The sequence below is a fragment of the Scaptodrosophila lebanonensis genome, unplaced genomic scaffold (genome assembly GCF_003285725.1).
Source record: "Scaptodrosophila lebanonensis strain 11010-0011.00,11010-0021.00 unplaced genomic scaffold, SlebRS2 tig00000159-arrow-arrow-pilon, whole genome shotgun sequence".
In the NCBI taxonomy this organism is placed as follows: domain Eukaryota; kingdom Metazoa; phylum Arthropoda; class Insecta; order Diptera; family Drosophilidae; genus Scaptodrosophila; species Scaptodrosophila lebanonensis.
This window is the reverse complement of record NW_022060596.1, coordinates 1,026,618-1,054,197: the sequence shown is the minus strand read 5'-3', so window position 1 is coordinate 1,054,197 and position 27,580 is coordinate 1,026,618. Positions and strand designations below refer to the sequence as shown.

General features: G+C 39.4%; 1 protein-coding gene across 1 annotated transcript; it reads left to right on the top strand.

Moving 5' to 3' along the window:
* The first annotated feature begins 2,120 nt into the window (after positions 1-2,120).
* On the top strand, positions 2,121-22,929 carry LOC115629576 (gastrin/cholecystokinin type B receptor). The gene is given in 7 exon segments (XM_030526068.1): positions 2,121-2,800; positions 20,589-20,789; positions 21,344-21,727; positions 21,799-21,952; positions 22,455-22,734; positions 22,737-22,768; positions 22,830-22,929. Coding segments are annotated over 7 exon segments (1,800 nt in total). The 5' UTR covers positions 2,121-2,151.
* The last annotated feature ends 4,651 nt before the right edge of the window (positions 22,930-27,580 follow it).

The following is a 27,580-nucleotide window of genomic DNA, read 5'->3' as shown; positions in this document are numbered from 1 at the left end:
GGTTGAAACAAACTCATCGCAATTCATCAGAAATCTGATGCTTGAAAAGATATGATAGTGTTTGTTGTTATTGGGGGAAAAACAGGTAACAAGCAATTATGAAAAAATCGAACTGTGAAAACAATGGAAATTAGTGGAGAGTTATCCTTTGAATCGAAATTAAATTATTTTTTATTTGTATTTAACTAATAAATGTTATACAGCTTTCCACTTAAAGCTTTATAAAACTTACTAGTTATCCAATATAGATCTCAATTATATGCTGAATAAAGTTGATTACATGCAAATGAACATTTCTTTTTATTCAAAACAACAATTTTGAAGTGCTCAACATTTTTTTTTATACCCTCCCTGAACAACAATAAAAGCCAATGTTGATCTAACAATATACAAGTATATGATTATATACATATAACAATTGTCCAACTGATTCATGACTTCACAGAGAGCCCAGGTAAAAAATAAATAAGCAGTCAATTATGGGCCTTTTACTAAAATAAGAGACAGCGTTGGGCAAATCCTATTCAAAGTTTTAAATAATTGAGAAAGCCATATTAATGCTGCATTTTCCATATATTGCATTATTTGTTATATCAACCTTCTAGACTCAGACACAGTTTACAATTGAAGAATAGAATGTAAGCTTTTAAGCTGCTTTCTGTCCTTCATGGCTATAAAAAGTAAATAAAAACAACTCTTAATGACTGAATGGCCAATTTATATGTTTTGTGTTCCATATTGAATTGATGAGTCAATTTAGGGAAAGCAATGTTCATTTGTTTGATAATTCAGCTTATGTACAGTGACACCGTCCATGTCTCCCCCAAGGCGAGTGTCCGCTGAAGACAAAGTATTACATGCATTTTTGGAATTTTATTTTATTTTAAGTTACGAACATATACTACTAATAAAAACCAAAAATTGTCTTCAAAAAGAAGCTTCAAACTCTGTGGAAATTCTGAGGTTATTGTGACGCGCCAAATAAACAAATTATTAATGTTTTTTTGAAGATGGGATTCTGAAATGCATTTCCAAGGGTTTTAAGTAAGGTGCTGAAATGCTTTCTAGTTTTCTTTTAAAAATAGCTTGAAGCTTAATGCTTAATGAACTGAGTCTATTTTGTAAAGGGACATTACCAATATGTTTACTATAGATTCTGATTCATGCACTTGAAAAGTTCGAGAGAGGATACAAGGATACAAGAGGCACACGTTCGGATGAGAGGCTTTAGTTGGAATTCTTCGAAAAATATTATCCGTGTCCGTTCAAGAGACTGTCAGCCCAAGAGGGAGAAAAAGTACACTACAACGAACGTTCTATGTAGAGTTGTCCGGTTAAGAGAGTTTTTACTGTAGTGTGCTAGTACGGTTTAGTGCAGTTTTTGTCTGTCCGTCCCACTGCGTGCTTGCGTTTTCATCAGAGGACGATGTCAATCCCACACATGCGTTGCAAAGTGCAAAGTCAGCTCATCAATTAGGGATAGTTGGCGTATTTTGATTATTTATTTTATTTGCCTTATGCAAAAAAATAGAAATTCTGTGCAAATAAATATACACATAATAGGAAAAAAAAAAGAATTCAAAAATCTCCCTTTCTGACTTTCATTATCAAGTTGCGGCCTACGCAGTAGCGGGACACCTCGGCAGCTTGGCAACACGGCAACATGTTGCCGGTGCGCATGTTGCGAAGGAAGTTGGCAATCATGTTGCCGCTGCAAAGGTTGCCATGTGTGGTGGTGTTGAGTTCGGGCGCTGGTGCGCATGTCGCTGTGGCTGCCACAAGGATGCCTGCAACATGCTACGCTGGCTTGCCAGTTGCTAACGACGCGTTATACGTAACGGTAATCGGACGTGAATCGCGCACAACAACAACAACAAAAACGACAGCAACACAGACCAGCACACACCCACGGTCCGGTGCGTGGGCGTGCGTCGCCATCTCGACCGGATCGACAATATTGTGGCCAATTCCTAGTAGTTTCCCAAATAAAGTTGGCAATAATTTTTCTATATTTTGATTTAAATACATAAATTTGGGGTTTTTTTTCGCATACATACGAGTATAGTATATGTATATATTTTTGCACGATGCGCGATCGCGTGTGACAACAACACCAATAGCAATAGCAACAATTCGTATAAAGTGCGCTCCATGTACAGCGCCGAGCAATTTGCGACGGCCGAGGATGCTGCACAAACGGCAATGGCAGCTGCGGCTGCCTACAAGGCCCTACTCGCCTTCTATGCCAACGAGCGACAGGCCGCCAGTCACATTGTCTCCCTGACTCTGGCGGCAGCAACCACAGGCGCTACAACAGCAGCAACCACCATTGTGGGAAACAATAGCAGCATCAGCATCAGCAACAACACCAACAACAACCGCAATGAGTCAAGCTACGACGATGATGCACTGGCCACCAATTTTTATGTAAACACACACCTCGATGGCGAACTGATCACTGAGAGTGTGACCTTGGGCAGCAGCATGGGCAGCACCTCCTCCTCTGTCGCGTCTGCCAGCTCTGTTTCCAGCTCCACCAGCTCGGCCACGGAGATGCCCGTCTGGCTGATACCCAGCTATAGCATCATCTTGCTGTTTGCCGTTGTGGGAAATCTGCTGGTCATATCGACGCTCGTCCAGAATCGTCGCATGCGCACCATCACGAACCTCTTCCTACTCAATCTGGCCATCTCGGACATGCTCCTCGGAGTGCTGTGCATGCCTGTGACTTTGGTGGGCACACTGCTTCGTAACTTCATCTTTGGCGAGTTCCTCTGCAAGCTCATACAGTTTTCCCAGGGTAAGTGGGCGGTGGGAGCATTTACTTCATATTCCTTATGTTCATATACGTGTATGTCTGAAATGTGTGTGTCTATGTGTTGGTTGCCACTTGGGCATTGCAACATAAACAACATTTGTGTCGTGTGGTCATAGGTAAGTGTCTGTGTGTGTGTGTGTGTGTGTCTGTGTCGCCTCTAAATTGTGGCAAACTGGTGGCAGGCTTGATGGCTACAGCTCCTAGTATTTCCCCGATGAATGCTCGCCCCTTTTAATGGCAGACAGTTGTGATTTGAAGGGGCTTCCGAGTTGGCAAAATATTCGATTTGAACTTTGAAATTATAATCGAATCCATGGGGCATAGCCCTGACAACTCTTAACCTGCCCCACACATTCACCACCAATTGCAGTTTGGGAATTTGACAAACAATTCAAAATACAACCGAGCCAAGGCTGTTGATTATGATGGAGAGAAATAAATAGGAAGCGAGAAGCAGCCACCCTCCATTGATTGATGAACACTTGAGTATGTTTCGTATGATCTACAGACACCACTAGAATATAAACAGGCAATTATAAAATTCTCCATCTCCCCAATACTGGAAAAGGGACGTTTTCTAATCTTTAGAGAGTTTAATTTGGAACATTAAAAAAAAAAAATATAATAATATAAGGCAACAGAACAGTGTTTTGTTTAATAACAATTCTAGGCGATCACAAAATCAAATTTGTAAACAATTTCAATTAATGTTGAGACTACAAGTGGTTTAAAGAATTTAATTTAATATCATAAAATTGAACAAATTGAAAATAACAGAGAAAAATCACAGTTAACGATGAGTTTGAAGCTCACTTTAAGTGTTGGAAAATAAGACATATACATATATATAAATGTACTATATATATACTATAATATAGTATATGTGTAATTGATCCAATGAAGAATTTTTTAACCATTAAAGCTAGAGACACCAAACTCTGATTTTTAATGCTACACAGCTGGATGCTACTTTTTGTCAAATTTAATTCTGATGAGTAGTACCTCATGGTAGTCGAAAGTATTATTAAAATCAGCTCACTTTATTATACAAGTATAACTATCAGAGGAACGATGATGAATCAATCTTAGCTCTAAAGAGCAATTATTGGTATAACGAAGGGCGAATTGAAGCAATTGGTTATAACAATTTGTTGTAGAACACGCTTTTCAATTCTATGACAATTAGCTTTTCATGTCTTCATCAAACGAGAATTTTTCCACCCTTTCACAGTCCGATTCTTCAAATATGTACGTATATGAAGGTATTTAATATTCTGCAATCCTTCATCTCACTTCAGTGGAGATTTAAAGACTCTTGTGTGCTTAGTTAAAAATGTTTGCTCTTTTGAGCATTTCCGAGCATTTGGCCAAATGCAAGCCCATACACACAATTGCAGGTCATATAATACGACTGAAGAATAAGAGGAAGAAGAAAAAATGCTGTTGCCACAAAATAAGCGCTTTAGAGATTTTGAGAAAAGCGCATTTGATGTGTGTGAGCACATGCATTAGCTAGAACTGCTCTTAGAGATTGTGGGATGCAAGGGTAATAAATGGGTGAGTGGCTAGGCGGAAAGAGGGACTGGGGGATAGGGGGACAGGGGGACAAGGGAAGGAATTACTGTGTGCTTTCATGCATCATTTTCACTGACAATTTCCGAGGAAAAAGAGTGAGGCATCATGCGATGTGTGCAGGCATGCATTCATGTAAATAAAGGTTGAGCCACTGAGCTTAAACTCATGGTGCAGCGATTGATCCAATGCTATATGGATGCAAATGGATCACAAATTCTCTAATATTTACTTTACATGCTTAAGAGCTGGTGCTTAGTTTTAGTTGGTGTTTATTAGAGCATAACTTGTAGAAGTGTGATTGCTGCTCCGTAAGCGGAAAAAGGATAAAACTAATGCTGCTTGTGTAGTAAATGAATGGCAGTTTCTAGCTAAACTCTAAACACATTTCTTCTCTTTAGTGAAGGAATTCGGTGAAGAAGATCCTAACCACTGATACGAGTAACTCAGTGATTTTAGATCCCTCTTAATTGACAAATAATATTTTGTACCCTGCATTTGTAACAATAAAAAGGACCCTCAAATATATAAATACTTTTGACCCGCATGCCAAGACGATCCAGACATGTCCGTCCAAACGAGCTCAAGGTTCTGGGAGGGTTATAAGGCTAGCTTCTTGGGAGTGACAGATTTCGATAAAATTCGAAGCAAAAGTAGAGAAGTATACGTATATTGATTAAGTGTTATATCTTGGGAATTTTAGGCAGTATTGACGAAATTCTGGAGCGAGCGGAGTGAGGGAAAAAATCAAAAAAAAATAAGTAAATTCATGTTGTCTGGGGATGAGGGGAGTCTATATTCCATGTTTGATCAATGTGGACTCATATAGACAGACGGACACACACACGTGTCGTCATGCTGGTTCCTTTTTCCTTTTACATACTTGGCCCAAATCTAATATACCCTTTTTAGCCTTCGGGTGCAGGGTGTTGAAAAGAAATCACATATTTGTAGCTTTATTTGGCCACTCAAGACAATTGATGTACCAAACTAGACATGTCTAATGGAACGCCAAAAATAATTCAATAATGGAATTTGTAATGTGACTCAATAAGATGGATTCCAGTGAACTCAAGACAAATGTACGTGTATAGTATGTGTACAGGGAATTGAATGCTGCAAACATTCTTATTAAGTCCGATCAATTTTCAGTTACAAAGGTTGCTGCAAGCGCCTGCACAAGGCAAAGTATCTGATAACAGAATTGGGGAATCTATACACAATGCTCGTCAAAGTTGATATGAATACTTGAGGCATGTACGAGTACTTTGTTTGAAATTGCGACTACAGCTTGGAGAAGTTCTAGTTCAAATGGCGGCTTTAATTGCATACCTTTGGCCGCATATAAATTGACTTTCAATCAACGTTTAATTGCATAACAGTTCTCTGAAACTAAAATGTTGGCAGACGGACACAGGCACCACAACCAGCTCCAGCACAGACTCGCTTACGTAGCTTGCCTGTGTAGCTCGTTAAACTGAAATCTAACAAAGATATGATAAGTATTCCAGAGAAAAGCAATTCCTGCATTTGTTGACAACCACTGTCACTGTTTACACACATCACTTGGTACGAACACATCTATGTACATACATTCATCCATTCTACCATTTCAATTGCACTTGAAGCTGGCATGAATTTGGCTAAAACTAGAGCCACTAATTAGACGTTTGGCTCGTGTGTTTGTTGAAATTATAGCCACGAGTGGTCCGCAACGGGCGACGCCCCCCAGTGCGCAAACTTAGCCATATTTTAGTATGAATATACTTAATTACACACACACTTCTGCAAACATGTACGCTTATTAATTCATTCATGTACCTTTTGTGGCAAAAAAGACAGATTTAGCTACAAGTACTTGTACTTAGTGAGAAATGCACTCGTAATTTGTCTCAAAACATTTTCAAATTAAATGTGCATAAATAAAAAGGTTTGGAAGACAGAGAATGTCATTGAGTATACAATAGTATTATGATGCTTATTTTCATTTGTTTAAGTTGTTCCTTCATGGGCACAGCAGACTGAAACACTTTGAGACTCGAATCCTGCGATTCGTAAAAGGAAAGGAGAGACGAAAATATCTAAAATCCTAATAAAACAAAAACTCCTAACTGTTAACTATAACTTCGTAGATTTTCAAGTAGCTTTCATTATTGTAACTTTAACATTTTGTATTAATACAAACGCATTTCCGTGACATATCTGTTTTGTTTCCGCTTAGTGCAGCACATTTTTTATAATTCAATAGAATGTAGTAGATTCCTTATTTTCGTAGATATACGGGAATTGTTTATTTCTACTCGGAATAGAAATAATGAAAATATAAAAAATATATCATATTTTTCGGTAATTGTAATAGCAAGCAACATTTTGTATCCATTTTATTTCGTACAGTTTAATTGCATTTCGCAACGAAAGTTGTTGACTAAAATTTCATAAATTTAATTGGCCAACCCGTGGTTAGATAGATATACGCACTTCATTCTCGTCCAGCAAATTCTTGGAAATCTAGAGATTCTAGATATTTGAAAAATGTTCGTATTTCGAAAAGTTTATCTAGTCCGACTAAAAAAAAGCAATAACAAAAAACAAAAACTCATCAGAAGGTAATACTATGTACGTGTAAAAGGGCATAGCATACTTTTATGAAACTATGAAAACACATGTGTGTGTGTGTGTGTGTGTGTGTGTGTTGGTAGAATGGCCGACTAGGCCGCCAACAGATAACTTTGACTTGAACTGCTTCAAATTCATAAAAAATTACAAATATGTAGCCCTCCAACACATTTATACGAGTAAATATCTGGCATGGACCACTTAAAGTTAATCGAAACATTTGCTCGGCTCAAGTGTTTGTTTGTGTGTGTGTTTAAGGGCCGACAAATAACTTTTTATGACTATCACATACGTATGTGTGCATGTATCGCTTTACCCGCGCGGGTCCTGCCCAGCGAGCCAGAGGAGAAAGGCCAAGAAGGCCTGCCAGCTAGCACGAACTTAATCTTTGATGTGGATGAAACACAAACACAAGCACAGGCTCAGCCACAACCATACGCACATCGAACACACACACACACAGACACACATACAATTATATCCAATCACACGTCCTTACTATTGGGCAACTCTTTCGCAAAGTCGTGGATTAGCTTTAAGTCCAATTACCAACTAGTTGGTAATATTTAGTTATTTAATGGCCATTGTTGATTTTTCGTTTTCCTCATGACCATGTGAGGCATTAAGATCGATCAATTTACAGTTGTGCATTATATATTTATGTGCTTGTATACTATATATACACACGAGTATGTGTGTATGTGCCTGTGTGTGTAATTTCGAGTCAAACAATGGACAGCCAGTCTGACTGCCTTGACAATAACAATGGCTATAATAATGGTCACCAGAGAAAGAGGAAAAAGAACAAGATGATGATGGGGACAAATAAAAACAGAGAGACAACAAAAAAATTAAATTGTAGGCGCTATTAAAAACACATTTGTACAACAACACGCACGACTCGAAACGCACCGCACGGCACGCACAAAGCGCAGGACTCAGCATGGGACCAGTTAAGGGGGAGATCTGCTTACCAGTGTTGTGCAACGCACTTCGACTCATTAATTTATTGTGGACCATTTGTAAAAGTTTAGCTGAGTTCCCAGAAGAGTTTGCCTATATTTAAGTCGATTAGAATCGATCAAACAGAACGGAAGAAAAGCTGATAGTTCCTTTCCAATTCCTGATTCCATCGAACAAATGTCATATAAAAACTGATAACTGAACAGTTCGGCTAACGTTTATGTAATGTATGAGATTGAATCTTACAAGATAACAAGCCTCTCTCATTAATATTTAATATATAAAGCCTAAGCATACTAAGCTGCTTAAAAATCGACTTGAACAAATATCTGCTTACAATATTATTGAAGAATTTCTTGAGGGTAAGTAGAATCTTAATTTAGATTCTTAGAAGTACTAGTTCGGCACATCTGAAACGTGTGATGGCTAATGCTAATGTCTCTCTTCTTGTACTTTTTGAGAAGTCACTTGTTGGCTTTTTTTTCCTTATTTCTGCAGAAGAAGACTGTTTTATCGAGCATTGTTGTTGTTGTTGTTGCTGTTCGTTGGTCTGCAGACAATTAGGCAGGATTAGGTTTCGTTTTTATTTCGGCCCATTGCTGATGCCGCTGTTGTTGTTCTGGCTTAGTTTATGTTTGCAGGCGCATTAACACACACGCACAAGCTGCCCAGTCAGTCAGCCAGCCAGGACATGAACAACATGGAATAGAGTAAGGACAACAGAGTTGTAGGCGCTGCTGCTGACTGACCACACAAATGCGGCGCGCAAACTTATGAGGCGACACAAATAAGCATAAAGCAGAAAAACGGCAAAAGAAGAAAATGAATGTTTAGAGAGAGAGAGCGAGAGAGAGAGAGAGAGCGAAAAAATGGCCTGCACGCCCATAATAATGCATAAAATACACAGCCAGATTTAATCTCATTCCAAATTATATCAGCAACAGCAGCAGCGCAAACATAAACAACAGTCGGCACAAGGTTGTGGTGGGCGCGTAATTGAAACCCCAACAAAGCTGAGCCCAAGCTGCCAACAACTACAACAGTATTGGCAACAGTAACAAAGGAAACAATGGAAACAGCCAACAGCCAACAGCCATCACCCAATACACTACACACAAAATTGTTGTACAACAGCTACAAATTCTTCATCCTACGTGCAGTTTCCACTGCTGGCCCGACTTTGAATTTAACGTCAATGGCGACGCTCCAGCCACTCCTGGATGCTCCTGATGCTCCAGACGCCTCTCCTTTTACAATTTGTCATTGTTTTGGCTTTCGCTTTCGTTGGCGTTTGCGTTCGCGTTCGCGTTTTCGTTTTCGTTTCGATATGATTGTGTTGTTTTCTCTCGGCTGCTCTTTAGCATATCATTTGCATGGCAAAGACAAAAAAGTCGCCCGCCAGATGATAACAAGCCCACAAAAAAATGCGGCCAAAAAATAAAATAAACAGAAATATTTTGTGCGTAATTTAAATGTTGACAGCTGCGCGGTGCGAAATTAAATAACAATTTAATGTTCGGTGTGATGGGGCCTTCAAATACGACACAGACTGTGTCCTGCCCTCTGCCCTCTGCCCCTGCCCCTGTCCTGGTCGCGACCTCGGCCTAAGTCCTAGACTATTGACTAGCAGGCAGTCAGACGTATACTTGATATTTCTGTTTGTTGCCCATCGAATGTTTGGGCGTCAATCAAATAGATAGAATGTGCGGCATGAAGGAATTTCTATTTAGTTTGAAGCTCAATATTATATCATGTATTGAGATATTGAGTATCAGTTTTAATAAAGTTAAAGTTTATTTCAAACGAGTGAAAAGATTTCTACTCGTGTATTTATTACAGCGTCAGTAAAGTAATGAAGGGAGATAAATTTGACATCATTACTTGTATAATGGCAGAACAGCAAGGTGTCTACCCGGTACGAGCGAAGGGCTTGAAAACCTGTTGAAATCGTTCAATAGATAAAAAAAATAGTGCTATGTGGAAACCACATTCCAATAAGTGAGGCTTCCTCTAATTAGTGGTTGCCGCTGGTATCCAAAAAACCTTGTGGATGTTTGATGTGTTAGGATAGAGCTGTCTCCTAAATTCCTACAAGCCGCTCTCAGAATATAAAAAAATTTACAAAGGTAGGACTATGGCCTACAAATAACTATTTCTAAGCTTTAGTAGAGAGGTCATTAGACGGAGTCATTCCATCGTATATCTAGATAGCTGTGCATAAAAGGATCTTCTTATTGTCGAATACCTATTGGAAAAGTATAGTATATATAGTTTTAAGAGTATTTTTTCTGAATTTATTTTAAAGCTCAATTCTTCAGTATATTTTCAATTTAATTTGAAAATATGATTCACAATTATATATTTCGTTCCACAAATTTGATCGTAGCCCCCCAAACAGAATGAAGAGGTCTTTGGGTTCTTTGTTTGGTTAGACACAGTCAAGGACTTATGTTAATAAAGTATCAGAAATATTTTAGTAGTAAGTAATAGAAATTAGTATTATGAGATAATGTTAGTTAATAGTATTAGTCGTCAGTAGTATTTAGTAGTAGTTGAAGTAGGGCTATTAGTATAAGTTGTGAGCAGTTGTAGTATCTAAAGAGAAGTGAATTAGTTATAGTGCTGTCCAAGAAGAACTTAGCTCTAAGTTAAATAGAAACAATCTAGTCGAAACAGGAGGCAACAGTAATTGTCTTTTATTCCCTGCACCTTAATACCCGCATATTATTTACAAGCAATGCTTGTAAGATATTTTCATTGAAGCAATAATGTTTAATTTGTTTTTAACGAGTATTAAATGATAAACTTATTGGACAATGACCTAGACAAGGTCATTGAGAAGCTACAACAGCCTTTTTCTATCTCTTTATGAGCTTGGAGTGTGTATTTTATTGCCACCGGCAAATATCTTATGTACGCAATGAACTTTGCTAATTACTCGAACGCTTGTTTGTGTTTTAGTTTCTAGGACGGCCTCCATTCTCCCCTTTTGTCCCTTTTGTACCCCACAGGGCTACTCATTGTGCCATTTTAATTCCATTTAGCTGCCTCTTTGCATTCTGGTTAAAATATTTAGCACACCCACACAGCCTGGCTGTGTGCACAGACGCGCACAGTCACATACACAATACAGTATGTGTATATAGTGTGTATGTATGTACTATATGTGTGTATGTGTGTATGTGTGTACTGGTAGATTAGTATTTACACATGTAGTATTTTTGAAGCTACTCCCAGATGTCAGTCACATTTGGATTGTTGTTAATGTGCGTAGGTGGGAAGCGGATGCGGATGAGGCAGTTTAATTAAAGAGGCGTTAGGTTACATACTAACTATACCTATTACACACAAGTTAAATAAGGACTCTTTGAAACACACAAACACACACACACACACACACACACATGTTTGCTCAGCTCCGCCACACAAACTCTCACAATTATCCATATCCATAAAATGAAATGTGCTGCAACATTTTCCGGCGGCACTTTAAAAACATCAGCGCCAACTAGCCAGCTTAGCAAGGGCGACCAACTAATGCGTCTCTGTCTCATTGTGCCCCACCCAGCCACGCCCCAAACAAACAGTACGCCTACACCCAGGACGATGCCAGCGGCTGGAAACGCATTAAGCAAATTGTGCAACCTGTTTTGCTCACTTGTCTCCTCTGTTTCTCCCTCTCTCTCTCTCTCTCTCTCCCCGTTGTTTATGCAGCAAGAATAACAAAGTGACTACCACTAAACAACAACAAAAATAACTAATACAACAACAACAACAACAATTACTACCGTGCGGATCCTGAGTAGAGCAATAAAATGTAAACTTTTTGGCAAGAGCAAACAAAGCGAAAGGCACACAAAGCCCACACCTCTTTATGCTTTATGCTACTACACTGTACACTGAAAAAAATCCACAATGGCTCAAATAAAGGGACCACTATTCCAAGCCTAATGTCAATCAAAGCAATCGAGGACAGTGGAAGTAAACCAACATTGTTGGTATAGACTCTAATCTGATCTAATCTGATCTACCGAAACTGGAAATTAATATATTTTTGTAGCAATATTTTGTGTGTTGCTGAGATGCTTTCAAAAAATAAAAAAGCCATTAGAATGGCATATTTGAAAAAAGTTTAAATATTATCGTCCTTGAGGACAATTGTTCCTCTTATTAAAATGAAAAGAAACACGAAAACGAATTTATTATTCGATACAAATTGTAGCTTGTAGTTGGCTCTTTTAATATTTTTTGCTGCCTCAACGACTCAGAGTAGTTTCAGAATTTTGCATACAAATAATGATTTGATTCGTTTACAAAAACTGATCGAATCAGATCATCGAATAGTGATTCAGATTGATGTTAAAGTATTGTCGAGGCAGTGCTCTGAAAACTGCAATTGTACATATTGTACGATGTAGGTGTGATGAGCATTTTAAAGCCAAGCAATCGAATGAATGTGATTTTCATAAGCATCGCAGGACACTGGAAAAGCTAATGGTCATGCGATGAGTAAACAGCAGTTACAGTGCAGAAAAATGAAAATGTTGCAAGTTGAAGATAAATATTTGATTTCATCAAAGTGCAGGCAGCACCCACTCTTTTCTAAGTGTACACCAACGATGGACCAAACAGAAATCCTATTCCTATTTATAAATGTTGTGCCGTGCTGTTGTTGTTGTTGTTGTTGTAATGGTGGGTGGTGTTTAGTTGCGAGCTTACGTTAAAGCCGATGTTAAAGCTAAAGCCTTAGCGGGCATTCAAAGTACTGTAGGCGCATTCGGTGTGGTTGTGAAATGTTGAGGACCACTGCTGTTTGGCACACACACACACACACACAAATACACACATACATAGACAGGCACACATACCGCCACTTGAACAGAGCCATATACATATAAGTAGTACATACATACATATGTCATATGCCAGACTCCACTGTTGTCCACTTTTACAACATTTGTTTTTATATTTCTATGCATGTGTGCGAGTGTGCGTGTATGTGTGTGTGTGTGTGTGTGTGTATGGGTGTACTGGGCCATGTTTACAATACATTTTGCATTTTATATGGACGTCGGCAGCGTCTCGCATAAAAAGTTTTACTCAGCACATTATTCGTGCGACAAATTCACATCTGTATGGCCTATGTTTATAATCCCCCCACCCCTGCCCCACCACACACACACACTCTCACACCCACATTTATGGTATATTTGTTTGCGTTCGCACGCTTTTTTATGGCAGTGAAGTGGGCACTTAGTGGGCACGTGTTAAGCGTTTATCACGCCACGCTTCATCAGACCCGCAAAGTCAATTGCAGTCGTTTTAAAAATGCAAATCGATGTCACGGCTCCTGTCCATCAGCATCCTTACACACACACACACACACACACACACACACAATCAATGCATGTAAATAAAATGCACATGACCGAAAACAAACAAAAGCCAGCTATAATGGACATAGTTTATAGTGCTCGCCCAAACAGATTACCTCAAAATAGAACTGCGAAAATTGTAAAAATTGAATGACAGCTCTACAAATATGGCAACACAATAATAATAAAAAGTTAATGCCAGTTGGGTGATGCATAATATGAAGAGTTGTGAAAAAATGACTGACTTTTTACCAGCAAAGCATTTAGTTATTTAAAAATAATCGCTCAAACGTAAAGTTGCAGTCCTAAAAGAGTTCCATTAAACAATTGTCGAAGTGGACAGTGGTTGTAAATTTGAGCTTATTAATGCGGCGCAAACCTATCCAGTATTAGTTTATTTCCTAATTTGTTTAGGAACAGGAACAGGTCTGGCTATGTTTGTTTGTGAAGGAGGATGCGAAGTAAAAGTCCCTCAACGAGTCTTTCAGGATTCAGTCCTCTAATAAATTACTTATATTTCAATGAATTTTAACATTAAAATTAAATAGAGTAAGACATAATTGCTTATATTTCACAATTCCCCCAAGCAGAAAAAAGCAGGAAAGCAGACATTCTTGCTGTTTTTAAATATGGAAATGGAATATACAATTTACTCTTTGCTTACCTATGCCATTTTTCAAAAAATGAACTAAAAAGTAGCTACATGGAAACGCAATCATCTGTTGTTGAAATAAACAAACTTGCAAGAAAACTAAAGTAGTGGAGGGTAAGTAAGTTGTTTTTGATTTCATTGAGTGAAATGAAACTTTGAGTACCGAAGGAAACAAACTACCCTTTTACGGAAATGAAAAAACGAAACTCTTTTCAATTTGCATTTATTAGTTTTCCCAAATCAGAAGGAGGAACAAGTCTGTTTGAGAACTTGGCAACTGTTTTTGGGCAATTCGGTGCCTCGCCACTCGTATAACACCTGAGCTGCTTTCTTCAAGTCATTCCAAACTAAGTATAAGCAACTGTAAACAAGACTTAAAAGAAAAAGAAAATGCCGAAAAGCCACCACCAAAATCGGTATCTATGCATTTTTTATGGGATCAACAAAACGAAGCCATAAACGACGATAAGCACTTGTATCAATAGTGGATTATGAACCCCAAACAAAATGTCCTTCATGAAATGCCCCTTAAAAATGCTAGAGCGAGGCCTCGTGACTTGGGATCAACAAATATTTACAAGTTAGATTTGTGTGCGGACATTAGCGAAGAAGCAGGACTAGAAAGGAGCTTGAACTAATTTTGATTATGTATGCAGTGAAAACATTTCATTTTTGTGTTTACGAGTTGATGAAAAGTAATTCGTTTCTCTACTATTTTTGATTGTTATTCTGATTGTGATTTTGATTCTGATTTTGATTCTGATTGTGATTGTGATTGCCATGAGCTAGACATTCGAATGATTTTGCTCAAATTACAAAGTTGCCAAGTGCTACATTATTTTATTTCATCCTCTCGCTTATGGGCGTACATTTTTGAGAGTTTGTAATGCATATAATTTGTAAATTGCAGCCAAGTTACTCAGTTGCTGTTGCTTTTAGAAAACTTTGCAAAGTTTGCAATTAATGCACATTTGCTTTGAGTTCGGAGAACTTTGATTGGGGCACACAATGGAATGGAATGAGGCGGTTGGGGATGGGCTAGAGGAAAAGCGGTGGCAGCACTTGGAAAGGACGAGTGTTATAAATCGAGCGCCTTCGGACTGCCAAAGTTTAAATAGAGCTAGGGAGGCGTCAACAGCAAACAGACTTGCTAGAGTTGCAGACAGGATGGAGTCGTTTGAGGACAGGGTGGTGTCCAACACACTGCCGAAGAAGCTGACTACTTGTACTTTGCCAAAGTTTGAACGCAAACACACATACTTTTAAGTATATACATATACAAGTATATCTTTATATTTACACATACACGCACTCGTGCACTTGCCACCTCGTATTACTGTATAATACTTAATTTGATAAAAAGGCGGCGTCGAGGATTTTAGATTCACGGTTTGAGATTTTCCAACTTTGTTTCACTTTTGCACTTTTTTAAGTTAAATCGAATTTTGGACATGTTCAAACGTTGCTCCCAACTTCGGCCAAAACTTTGCTGGGAATGGCTAAACAAGTGCGCGTGTTGTTGTGCGTTTGTGTATGTGTGTTTAAGGCATTGAAATTAAACGAATTTACCAGTTAGTTGCGGCTCGTGTTGCATTTCAAGCAGCCATGATAGCTGATGTGTGTAATGTGATATAAATAAACAGACAATTGTGGGATATGTGGGATTTGTTGATGCTTCAATAGTCCTGCGAATTACAGAGCATTTACAGAATTTCGGCAAGTACCGAAATAGCTTTCGAATTGCTCTTAATGGTGGCTTGAAAAAATACAAATAATTGAGCAAATAACGAAGCCAGTTCGTTTTTTTAAGCCAGATGCAACGCTTACTTTTTTTCCCAGTCATTTCTAATTGCCCAAGTTCAGTGAAAACTTGAAAAGAGCTACCAAAATCTGCACATACATGTATTTTAAATCAGAGGCAACTTCATTTAAAACCGTTCCAAATATACATAAACCATTTAACGATATTCATTTCAGTACATATGTAGATATGTGTAAGTAAACAAATTCAATTTGCGAGCTTTTTGTAATTCATTAAACGGCAGCATGTTCGATTTGTTTTTTTTTCCATAAATGCATTTTCATGAAGCCGCCTGGAGCTCTAGGCATCATGAATTTCGCTTTAATTAATTTATCAGTAATTTCATTTGTTGATAAATTGTAGCTGTTAGCTGGCACAAAACAGTTTGAGCGACACAATTAACACGAGTATGAATGCCTTTCAGAAAGAAGCTAATTTTTAAATGAACAATTGTTGCTTTCGTATAATAGCGTATGTTTTAATTAATTTTCATTAAACACATAAATATTTTACATCTGAATTAAGAGCTGCCTTTCTACATAATTGAAGCATTTTTGACAACTAACAATGTTCAATAAAGAATCGGTTGTTGTGCCACGATTTTATTATGTTTTAAACAGACGCAGATGATTTAACAGAAAAGTTGCCAAATCAGATATTAAATAAATTATGCTGGAGTAAAAGCAGACTTTTTTGACTCAAAAAAGTGTCAGTAGTAGGTATTCAAGGGTTGGGTTCTCCTTAAATTTGTTGAATGCTTAAATTGAATAACAAAAATGAAATTAAGATGAAAATCACTGCATTAAGTTTCTATTTTTCTATTTGGCTGCTCTCTTAAATTATCAATGCTGGCAAGGCAAGGTCAAAAGGGTAGAAAACAGCAGACACTTGTCAGGGAACAGAATGCTTGAATAGATAATGCGACCCAAAATGTTGCCCTACAAGCTGTTCAAAGCCGAAAGTTTATGCAGGGCGGTAATTATTACCTTTTCAGCTCGAATTAAATTTGCCATTAGTATTGGCTGATGGCGTAACGAAAATGTCTCGGTCATCGCACATAAATTGATATGATCCCTGTTGATGTTATTATCATCGTCATCATAGCGGATCATTCAAGTGCTTGTGAACATGTCATTTATCACACACACCCTGCGATGTTGACGTGCCTTGTCGACGCTACTTAGTGGCGTCCGGTTACGGCACTTCATCAGCCAAACCAGCTCAACCAGCTAACGCCACTAGGCCAGGCTGGCAATTCACATTCAGAAGCCGACGTGCTGCTGCCAAATGCTTGACGGCTGCTTGTCAATCAACAGGCGTCGACGTTGACGCCTACGCCGACGCTGACGCTGACGTTGACGTCGACATCGGCATAGACGTCAGCGCCAATGCGGGCAGTAAAAGTTTGCCTCTGTCATTTTGCCATCAACGACTCTGTCTAGTTGTCAATCATTGAGTGGCAGCGTCGTTCTTGTTGTCGTTTTTCCTCTAAAAGAGCTCAAATAATTTAAAAAGTTTGTGCCGAAATTTGAGCAAAGTTTTGAATGCTGTGTAATTTTCTATTGCCGCCTGCCTCTTCAAAGCCTCGCCAACGCGACGCCAACCTCGACTTTGACACTGAGACCGAGACTGAGACTGAGACTGCGACGGAGCCCGAGCCCGAGCCCGAGTCTGAGCCGGAGACCGAGAGCGGCACTGCGCGACCTCTCAAATGTCGACGGGAAATTAAGAATTACAGCACTTCCTCCGGCACATACGTATAGTTACATATCCATCGATAAGAGTGTATAGATATACTTATACTCGTCGTGTATGGCAATGTCTGTGTTTCTTTTTGCATTTCGACACTGCATTAACTTTAAAAAGTGTTGCATACTTTTAAGCGCATGCAGTCTAATGCCTGAATGTCCAATATATGCTTACATACTTATATGTGTGTATATTGAAACGTAAACATTGTCTCTGTGTGCATATGCTGCGTGTATATGTTGCGCTGTTTAAGCAGCTTGATTGAACAGCAAAAACAGCAGCAACAATAGCAAGGGGAACTAAATCGTTTTCAAAACACAAACACAATTTGTTGACATACTTGGCATCTATGTGGGTGGGTGTAATGTATGTGTGTAATATTTCATTCGATCAACCATCGTAAGCTGACAACAAAGAAAGTGATGAGAAATTAAAATTCAATTGCATGTTTCCCGCGGCATTGATTGAATTTGATTTAAAGGGGGAAGTCAGTTAATCCTGTCAACCCATGGCATAGTGCACTGAGAGAACAGATGTCTTTATAGTTAGACCTAAATAGACGAATAGAAAAATAGATTTAAACAAATTCCACGTCTGCTAGTTGCTTTCACTACATTTTATTTAGATATATCACTGATTAAATATAATTAACCCAATGAGTTCAGTTAAATAGCTCATCGCCAAATGTACTGCATTCACAAAATTCTTGTGATTCGCGGATGATTCTCAATGCAGAAACACACATTTATTATAGCCAGAAAAAGACTGAACTTTCTCATTTGTGTGCAAAGTTTTTTCCTCTGTGATTGAGTCAACCAAATACTAGACCTCACTCGCTTTTTCTATTGCGTGATTTTATGTATCTTGATAGTATTTTCCTTTTTTATTAATGGCATTTGTTTATTTTCCTGTACCTTTTATTTATGACTGCGAATTGGATCGTAATGGAAAGTAGCCGTTCACCAATCAGTGGAAGCGGGCATAACATGGCTCTTTTATGTTTGTTTTACAATGTTTTTTACATTGACAGCCATTTTAATAAATAAGTAAATACACGAGTGAATTAAAGAGAGTACCACATTAATCAATTTTTATTGATTTCCGGTAGCAATATTTTTTGTTTTAGTGTACCTAAAATCTCTTCACCCATCCACCTACCACCTTCCCCTTGACCAATATTTATGTGTGTATGTGAGTGTGTGTGTGTGCGTGTGCGTGTATCAACAGGGCTGACGTGTTAAGCAGATTCCAACGCGCGGACGGTCGAAGCAAAAGTCAGACCGACAGACACATGCGCATAGCCGGCAAATCCCAGCATAAATATGCGATGGTATTGCCAATGAGGAGCAGAAGCTGGCAACGCCATAGACATTGTTATAGCCATTTCCATTGCCATTGCCATTGCCATTGCTGTACTGCCAACGTTTGTGACAGGGCCAAATTTATAAGCGTCAGTTGGGCGATAAAATTTGATTGCCGCAAATACGCAGGCGACGTCGACGTCGACGGCGATGGCGACTGCTACGATGGCTACGATTCCACGTAGGCGGCGACAAGAGACAAACCAAAGCCAAAGTCAGCGACATCGGCACCGGCATCGGCATCAGCAGCACCAACTCTAAAAAGGCAATGGCAAATAAAGCCGCGCAAAGACCACAAAATTTGTTTGGCTAACCAATACAAACGCACACGGCAAGCTCTACGTATGACATATGGCTGACGTATGTGTGTGCGTGCGTGATGCGTGTGCTTGAGCTAAAGTTAAAGCTGACGCCCACACACACGTACAGGGACACACACACACACACACACACACACACACACCCCCAAAACTTTAAGCAGCGAATTTCATTCACAAGCAGAAGAATTTTTATTACACGCTCATAAGTATGCAACACTTTTTTCCCGCTTCGATTGACGTCTGATGTATGCCTATTTTTGTCTGAACATCGTAAATAAGTCGAAATTTGGGAATCTGGAAAATGACAAACACTTAAGCTTTAAGATCTCACATTTCAAGGATATCAAAATACAATAAAATTAAATTTATTAAATTGGCAAACACCATAAAACGTTGAATTAGCAGACGGCATTAGAAGAGTTACACAAAGACTAAACATTTAAAGTACATTCAGTATGTATGTACATATATATTTATATGAATTTCACTTCAGGAATATGCTGAAACAATATACTATTTTCTGTCCCTGGCGTCCAATATAGTAATAAAGTAATCACATTATTTTAAACCTGCCTGTTATAACTATTATTTATAGTAGTACTACTCATAATATAATAATAGTTGTATACGGAAAACAATGCTGTATTATACAAATTTAACATTGATAAATTAATCATTTTAGCTAAGAATATGAATTAAGAAAGTGACATTTACATTGGACACTTGTATTAGAAGGTAGAATGTGTCTTTTTTGTAACTGCTACCTTTGAAGAAACGCGAAATATAGTCCCTTTCGTGAGATCTGGTTTGACCTGTACTAATAAAATAAAATTAGCTGTAATACAATTTGTACACATGTACTATACTCGTATGTTGTGCATGGCTTGAAAAAGAAATATAAAATTGTGTCATAATTTCCAGTATTTTTCCAAATAAAATGCAAATAGGTCTCAGATAGAAGCAAGATGTCAACCAAGAGCAAAAATAAATTGAAAATTTTCACGAGTATACGTGAAAAGAATCAAATTTTTGCAGAGATATTAAAAAAGATGCAAAAAAAAAACCCAAACCTATCATTCCAGCGAACAATTTATGGCAACATTTGCTTCGGAAAATGTGAAAATACAGCTTTACTCGAATTTGTCGCCTGTTTGGCTGGGGTGGTGAAAAAAATGACGAAAATTGTGAGAACATAACTGACAGATTATGAATAGTTTTTCATTTGCGCACATTTCGCTGGCATATTGCTCCAAATGCCTGCAGCATGCAACTGGTCGCAGATTTGACCCTTTGATTGTATATTTGATTTTATTGCATCTCCCCATTTCTCTCTCTCTCTCTCTATCTCTCTTTCATTTCAGCTGCATCCGTCGCCGTTTCTTCCTGGACATTGGTTGCCATCTCATGTGAACGCTATTATGCCATATGCCACCCGCTGCGCTCGCGTTCCTGGCAGACTATAAGCCATGCATACAAGATAATCGGCTTTATTTGGCTCGGTGGTATTTTGTGCATGACACCCATTGCGGTATTCAGTCAATTGATACCAACAAGTCGACCAGGTAAGTGAATGGCTGCCACTTAAAGCCCTGTGTTCGCAATCCATTTAATACGATTTTCTATGTGGCATCGACTAGTACGGTGTGTGTGTGTGCTTGTAGGTTTACAATAACGACAAATATTTTTAATGTTGGTGGAAAAGAATATCAAAATTCTCTATACATTTGTTAGCTAAGCAAGCATAGTTGGTTACAGGGCTAAGAACATATGCTTAAATCCAGTTTCTTATCTATAGGAGTCTTAAATTGACATATCAAGCTACTTGGCGTTTAGAAGATTGATTGCAGCTTTAAAGAAATTGTCACAAGCTGCAGATTTTACATTGGCTTTTTGAATATACACTCTAATTTTTTCAAAGACAAGATCAACTAAGGATATAACATTTTACATAGATATATTGTATATGTTCATTGCAATTTTTCTATGTGTATGATTTCTTGTTACATCATTCCATCGAGATGAGATTGTGCTTAGTTTTCAATAAATATTTACGATAAGATCCGAGCAGCATTGTCCAGTCGATTTAACGGCAATAAGGCTATTTATCTTTGTCCAGGCTATTGCAAGTGTCGCGAACAGTGGCCGGATCAGGGGTACGAGCGCTTCTACAACATATTGCTGGACCTAATTTTGCTGGTGTTGCCGCTGATGGTGCTCTGTGTGGCCTACATTTTAATCACGCGAACACTCTATGTGGGCATGGCCAGCAAGAGTGGCGCCACCAAATCTTTTGGCACCGATGATGCCATCGGCGGCATCGGCGGCATCGGCGGTGGTGGCTTCGCTGGTTTGCAGCTGCTGGCTCGCCACAATGAGGCCAACACAAGTGACCAGGCCAACAGCACACAGGCTGCTTGCAGTGTCGCAGCTGGCATGGGAGCTGGTGGGGGAGGGGGGGCAAGCTGCATACTGGTTGTGGGCAGTGCAACAGATTACGGTGGTAAGTCCAGTTGGTGTGCATTTTTATAGTTTCCCAACTGACACTTTTCCTCCTACATTATTGTCCTGCAGAAAAGGCTAGCGACAACAACAATGGCGCTACAACGAGTGCTGCAAATACAACTACAACGACAACAACAACGACGCCCACACAGGCGACACAGACAACGGTGGCATTGGCCAAGACATCGCCCAGTCTACGCGTGCATGATGCGGCTTTGCGAAGGTACGAAATTATTTACTATATTTTTACCCACAAAATCGAGAATTTGTTGCGATTTGTATCACCATTATTTGCTTCCTGTGCCATCCACATTCTGATCCATCTGAACGTTGTGTGCTTTACTTTACTTTACTTTAAAATTCATACGATTTATGGAAAGCGGAGAATATATATTTTCTGCTTTATTATTTGCACCAAAGTGCTTAGTTCTTTAAATAATTTGAGGCAGTATTTCATTTTCTTCGCTTTAAAAAAATCAAATCATAAAACTAACTAGCCCAAGTTGTTTTGATTTTAACCGGATAGTTTTTTATATTCTCTCCTTTTGCTGTTGGGAAAGTTTCTATATACTATAGTACTTGTATACTTGATTATTTTAAATTAATTATTTTATAGTTTGGTTTCTGGAATGAATTTAAATTTTGTGTTGAGACTCTTGATTGGTTTGGTGGCCTCTCTCTCTCTCTTTCTACACACAAAGCACATCTATTCTTATGGATTGCAGGTCAAATGAGGCCAAGACTCTGGAAAGCAAGAAACGTGTTGTGAAAATGCTCTTCGTACTAGTGTTGGAGTTCTTTCTGTGTTGGACGCCCCTGTATGTGATCAATACGCTGGGCATGTTTATTGGGCCGGCACTCTACGAGTACATCGATTACACCTCCATCAGCTACCTGCAGCTGTTGGCCTACTCCTCGAGCTGCTGCAATCCCATAACCTATTGTTTCATGAACGCCAGCTTCCGGCGAGCCTTTGTGGACACCTTCAAGGGCTTACCCTGGCATGGCGCCGGTCGCAGCGGTGCCAGTCATGCTGCATATACTGCCGGTGGAGGTGCAGGTGGTGGGGGTGGTGGAGGCGGTGGTTGTGGTACTGGCACGTGGCGCTCTCGTTCCCGGCACGAGATGGTGAGTCTATCTATTGGCGCCGGCAACTCGGTGGTGCACACGAATAGCGCCACAGATGGACCACGCCTCTGATGGAACAGATTGCTGAAATGGCGGCGGGTGCCGGCCACGTGTAAATATGTACATGTTGCTGCCTGCATGACATGGTGCATGTCATGGGGTCTCGGAAATTTTTTTGTCAAATTTTTTTTACATAATTAACATTAAACGTTAGACTATTGATGTTTCAATTGAACTTCCTGAGGTTATAAACAAATAAATAACAATAACAAAACAAAAAGGCATTTAAAGTTGTTTGAAATCGGTTGAGGAATAAATCACAAGTGAGTATATATATATATATTTTCGCAAATCTCTGGACATTCCACACCTAAATTCGAATACTTATAACTGTTCGATTTCAAAACATTCTCCTTCTTTTCAAAATAAATAAAGTGGGGCGGGAGAAATTTAAAAGGTCATCTAATGTCTCGATTCATTATAGTCTATCTCGTCCTGGTCCTCATTTTGGTGGTCATCCTGGTTCTCGCCAGTCCAGAGGCTCCACAGTTGAGCTATTTTCGCTCCAATCCAGAGCAGCAATCGCAAGAGGGGTCGCTGTTCGTAAAGCTCTTCTAGACTGTATCTCATGGGAACCTTGCCCACCTTTATTCTAAATATCTGCTCACGTGCTTCTGAGTGGCTGCCATCACCGATGGTCGATCCTTCATCCAGCTTCACTATGTCGAGTCGCGCCACACGTTCGATGCGCACGCGCACCTCTTGCCCGCCGATATAGATCGGTCTTCCATTATACGAGAGCACTATGTTGCTGTGCAGCGGACTTATATAGCGCAGACAGATCTTGTCATCCGGATAAAAACGCCGATCAGCCACTGGTCCTATGTCTAGCATGAAGTTGTATACCTCGTAGACGGTACCCGGGGGTATATTAGATATGGCTATCCAGAACGTATGATCGGCCTCCCTCGGTATCAGAATGTTTTCCGCTGGTCGTATAAGCCGCGGCTTCCACTTCGGCTGGTATCGCTTACCAAAGCTATATCTGCGGCAAGCCTCACGAACAATTTCCAAATCAGTTCTCTTCTCCAGAGCCAATGGTAGAGATGTTTTCGATCGCTCATAAAGGCCTATAGGCCCCCCCAAAAATGGCGGTAAGAAATCTGGGGCGTCGGGATAGACATTCTGCTCACTCATCTCAAACTGTTTCAGATAAAAAATAGATTTATTTATTTGGTTTGGGGCCAACTTAGCTATGACAGCTATGTCAGCAACATTGCCTTTTCGTGCACTATTTATTTGAATATTTATAGTAAACCTAGAGCTGGGGATGTATTTCTCTATATTATTGCTGAAATTAAACAAAGGATCTTCAAATAACAGTTATGGAAAGATCAATCATGCTGAAAACCGCATTAACCAGAAGTGCGCAAGGCTTCAAATTAGTTAAGAGCCGGCTGTAAAAAATGCAATAAACGAGATTCAAAATAAGTCAAACCTACTGATTATCCTTGATGTTGTGTCTGCGAGGTGCTGAATAATTTAAACTAAATATTTAACATGTTTTCTCTTTTCTCGTTTCTTATTTTCTTATTTTTTCATCAACCAAGCAAATAAAGAAATACAATACACAATTTTATTTATTTTTTTGTCTATTGCCTTATTAGCCTTCAAATGTAATTTGCGTTTATTCTCTGCGTTTATTCTGTCTTCTTTATGATTAACTGTGTAATGGTAGGCTCTTTAGTGGCAGTCTTGTTCTCTCTCGTCTCCAATATTTAATATTTTAACCTCTCAAAATCAGGCAATTATGTCCAGAAGTTGTTGTGTGCTGTCCCAGTGATGTTGCCATATTCTCCTTTTTGGGACTCCTATGCGCCTTTCCCCCCTCCTTTCGAGTACCTTTCCATTCCGTGTATGTTCGCTGGTTCAAAATTTAACAAGAAATTGTAGAATTGCTGATGGTAATTAGGATATAATAGAGTATGTATGTTAGAAATGCCAGAAATCTGCTTGAATTGATCACCCTTTCCACAATAATTGTTTCCTTAAGAAAAGTTTTAAATAGACTGTTAATGAAGGAAAAAAAAGAGGACAACATTTTAATTAAAAACTCGTTTGCTTACTTCTGTATATTTGAATATTACAAATACTCCACAAGCAGTGCTGATGTGGTGCTCCTGATCTAGCTATATTCGACGTCCTCTGTCGCCGACCCGATAAAAAATAGAGAAAGCATTTTTCGGCCAATCCAGAGGAACAGGCGGTCCAGTAACTTGTCCCTGTTAGTGTTCTTTTCTTCGAGAGAGTCGCAAATATTGTATCTATAATACAAATTACGTAGACTGTTCACCACAACTCGATCCATGCGTATGATATCATTTGAGCTGACGCGCTCGATCCGCACGCATACCATATGGCCGCCAACAGAGATCGGTCGCTCGTCATATGTCAGCGCTATGTGGCTGTCTAGCGGACTCAGATAGCGCAAACAGATCGCCTGACTATCGCAGATACGCCGATTGCCGATGGCACCCAAATTGGCAAAATAGCTGTACACCCTATTGTAGTATTGGAAGGGTATCTTGTAGATACGAATCCAGAAGGAAAAGTCACAATTGCTGGACATCACGATGTTATCCATTGGCTGTACGGATCGCGAACAATGCATTGAGTCGCGACGCTCGCCCTCTTCAAAGGCTTCGTGACGCGTCTGAAGGATGTCCTTGTCAGGTTCTGTGTATAAGCAGGGCTGTATGGGTGCATTTGGTCCAAAATCATGGCGTCGCCACATCTTCCTGAATATGTCGTCAATGGGGTCGCCAATAAATGGCGGAAAATATGAATCGTTGGTATGGTTGCACCGCAAGCGATTTGCAGACGTCATGATTTAATCTAATTAATTTTAAATGTTCAATTAGGGGCTAACATAGCAGCTCATCACCTGATTTGCCGTTCAGATTTGCTAATAACTATATAAAGAGAGTACTGGCACTGTTTATGTGTTAGTATTAATATCTATGATTGATTGATCAGAAAAAATGAACAAACTCGTCCTTTCTCGGGCTCAGGAGAATCTAGATACCAAGTTTGGTTATTCTAGCTCTTATACTTTCGGAGATCCTTGCGTTCATACAGACCGACGGACAGACAGACAGACGGACAGACAGACGGACACGGCTATATCGACTCAGCTGCCATGCCTCCTTCTGTGTGTTACATGTACACTCGCACAAAACTAATATACTCTTTTACCCTTTGGGTACTGGGTATAACAATTCGGTTGAAGAACCATTGTAGAGGTTGAAGCTAATATTAGATTCGTAAACTTTGAAAATATCAGGTACTTTAATACAGCCTGAATCGTGATCAGGATATAAATGTTGTGACTACAGCACCATGCTGTTCGCTCAGTGTACCAAAGCCCTAACCCGCTCTGCTCTTAACGGCGGCGTCAACGCAATGAATTAATGCATTCTCGTATTTTGCGGTAAGTTGCGGCCATTAACATTTTAATGGTGCCATTATCCCGTTGTCATTGTGAGTGTTGCTGTTGTTGTTCTTGTTATTGTTGGACAAACGAAATCGGGACGGCGGGCATGGAATGAATAAAATTATGTGTACACGTCGTATGCACAACCAAAGAGTTACCACACCTAGAGTGGGGGAAGGGATGCGACCGACTGGGAAGGGAAGGAAGTGGGGGAGAAAGTTGTGCAGCTGGTACGCATGAATGGCTTAAAGGCGCGCTCGAGATGCCAAGTGCCTGACCAGTCAGCTGTGTTGCCACATTTCCACTAAAAGCAATTACCACGACAGCAAACAGGACACGAAATGCCAGCTACGGCGATGACGACGGCAAAAGACGACAGCAACAGAGGCAGAAAATGAGGCTGCGACGGAGCGCCAGAACCCATCTTCTCAAGCGGCGAGGAAGGGTCGCAGCTGCCACTTTAAAATAATCATTTGTGAGCGAGCTGCCCAGCCATGTCGTGCCATGCCCAACTGCCATGCTATTCTAGTTCTGGTTGCTGGCTACGGCTTCTAATTGCCGGCAATGTGTCTGAATGTGTGTCCAAGTTAAAGCTGCTTGGTTGACACTTTGGTGTTGCTTCTGCGGCCAGCCTTACACTAAGTCTAAGAATTGGTACTTACGCGTTAATTAATGTCCTTAAATTTTGTGGCTTTCTGCTGGGTTTGGGAATGTATGTCGGACTTGTGCTCAGAATGACGGAACAGTTTCGGACAGTCTCGTCAAATTTGACAGCAAAATCAGCTGTACGAGCGTCCAATTGGAGCTAGTTCTTAGGGTGACAAGAAACGGTTCCACAAGGAAAAACTTGACAGCGCTGCCAACTCAAAATGTCTCGTTGCTGGGTTGCCTTTACATATGTCTTTCGTCTGTATGGCAATGCCGCGCAGGAAGTACAAAAAAGTGAAGTCAAAAGGCTTCGTTAATTTATAATAATTTATATAAATATAATTTATAATGGCTCCCTATTTTCAGAAATTTTATTCAAATCGGATCACTATAACTTATATTTAGCTCTAGGCTTGATGCTTGGTGGAACACATTTTATCGCATTTAATGGATTGTGACAAAGGGGCTGGTACAAGGTATAAAAGAGTCTTGCCCTCGAGTTATGATCGTATTGAATTTAAGTTTAATTATTTAACAAAAGAAAAGGTCATAAAAAATAGGGATGAATACTAAAACAAACCA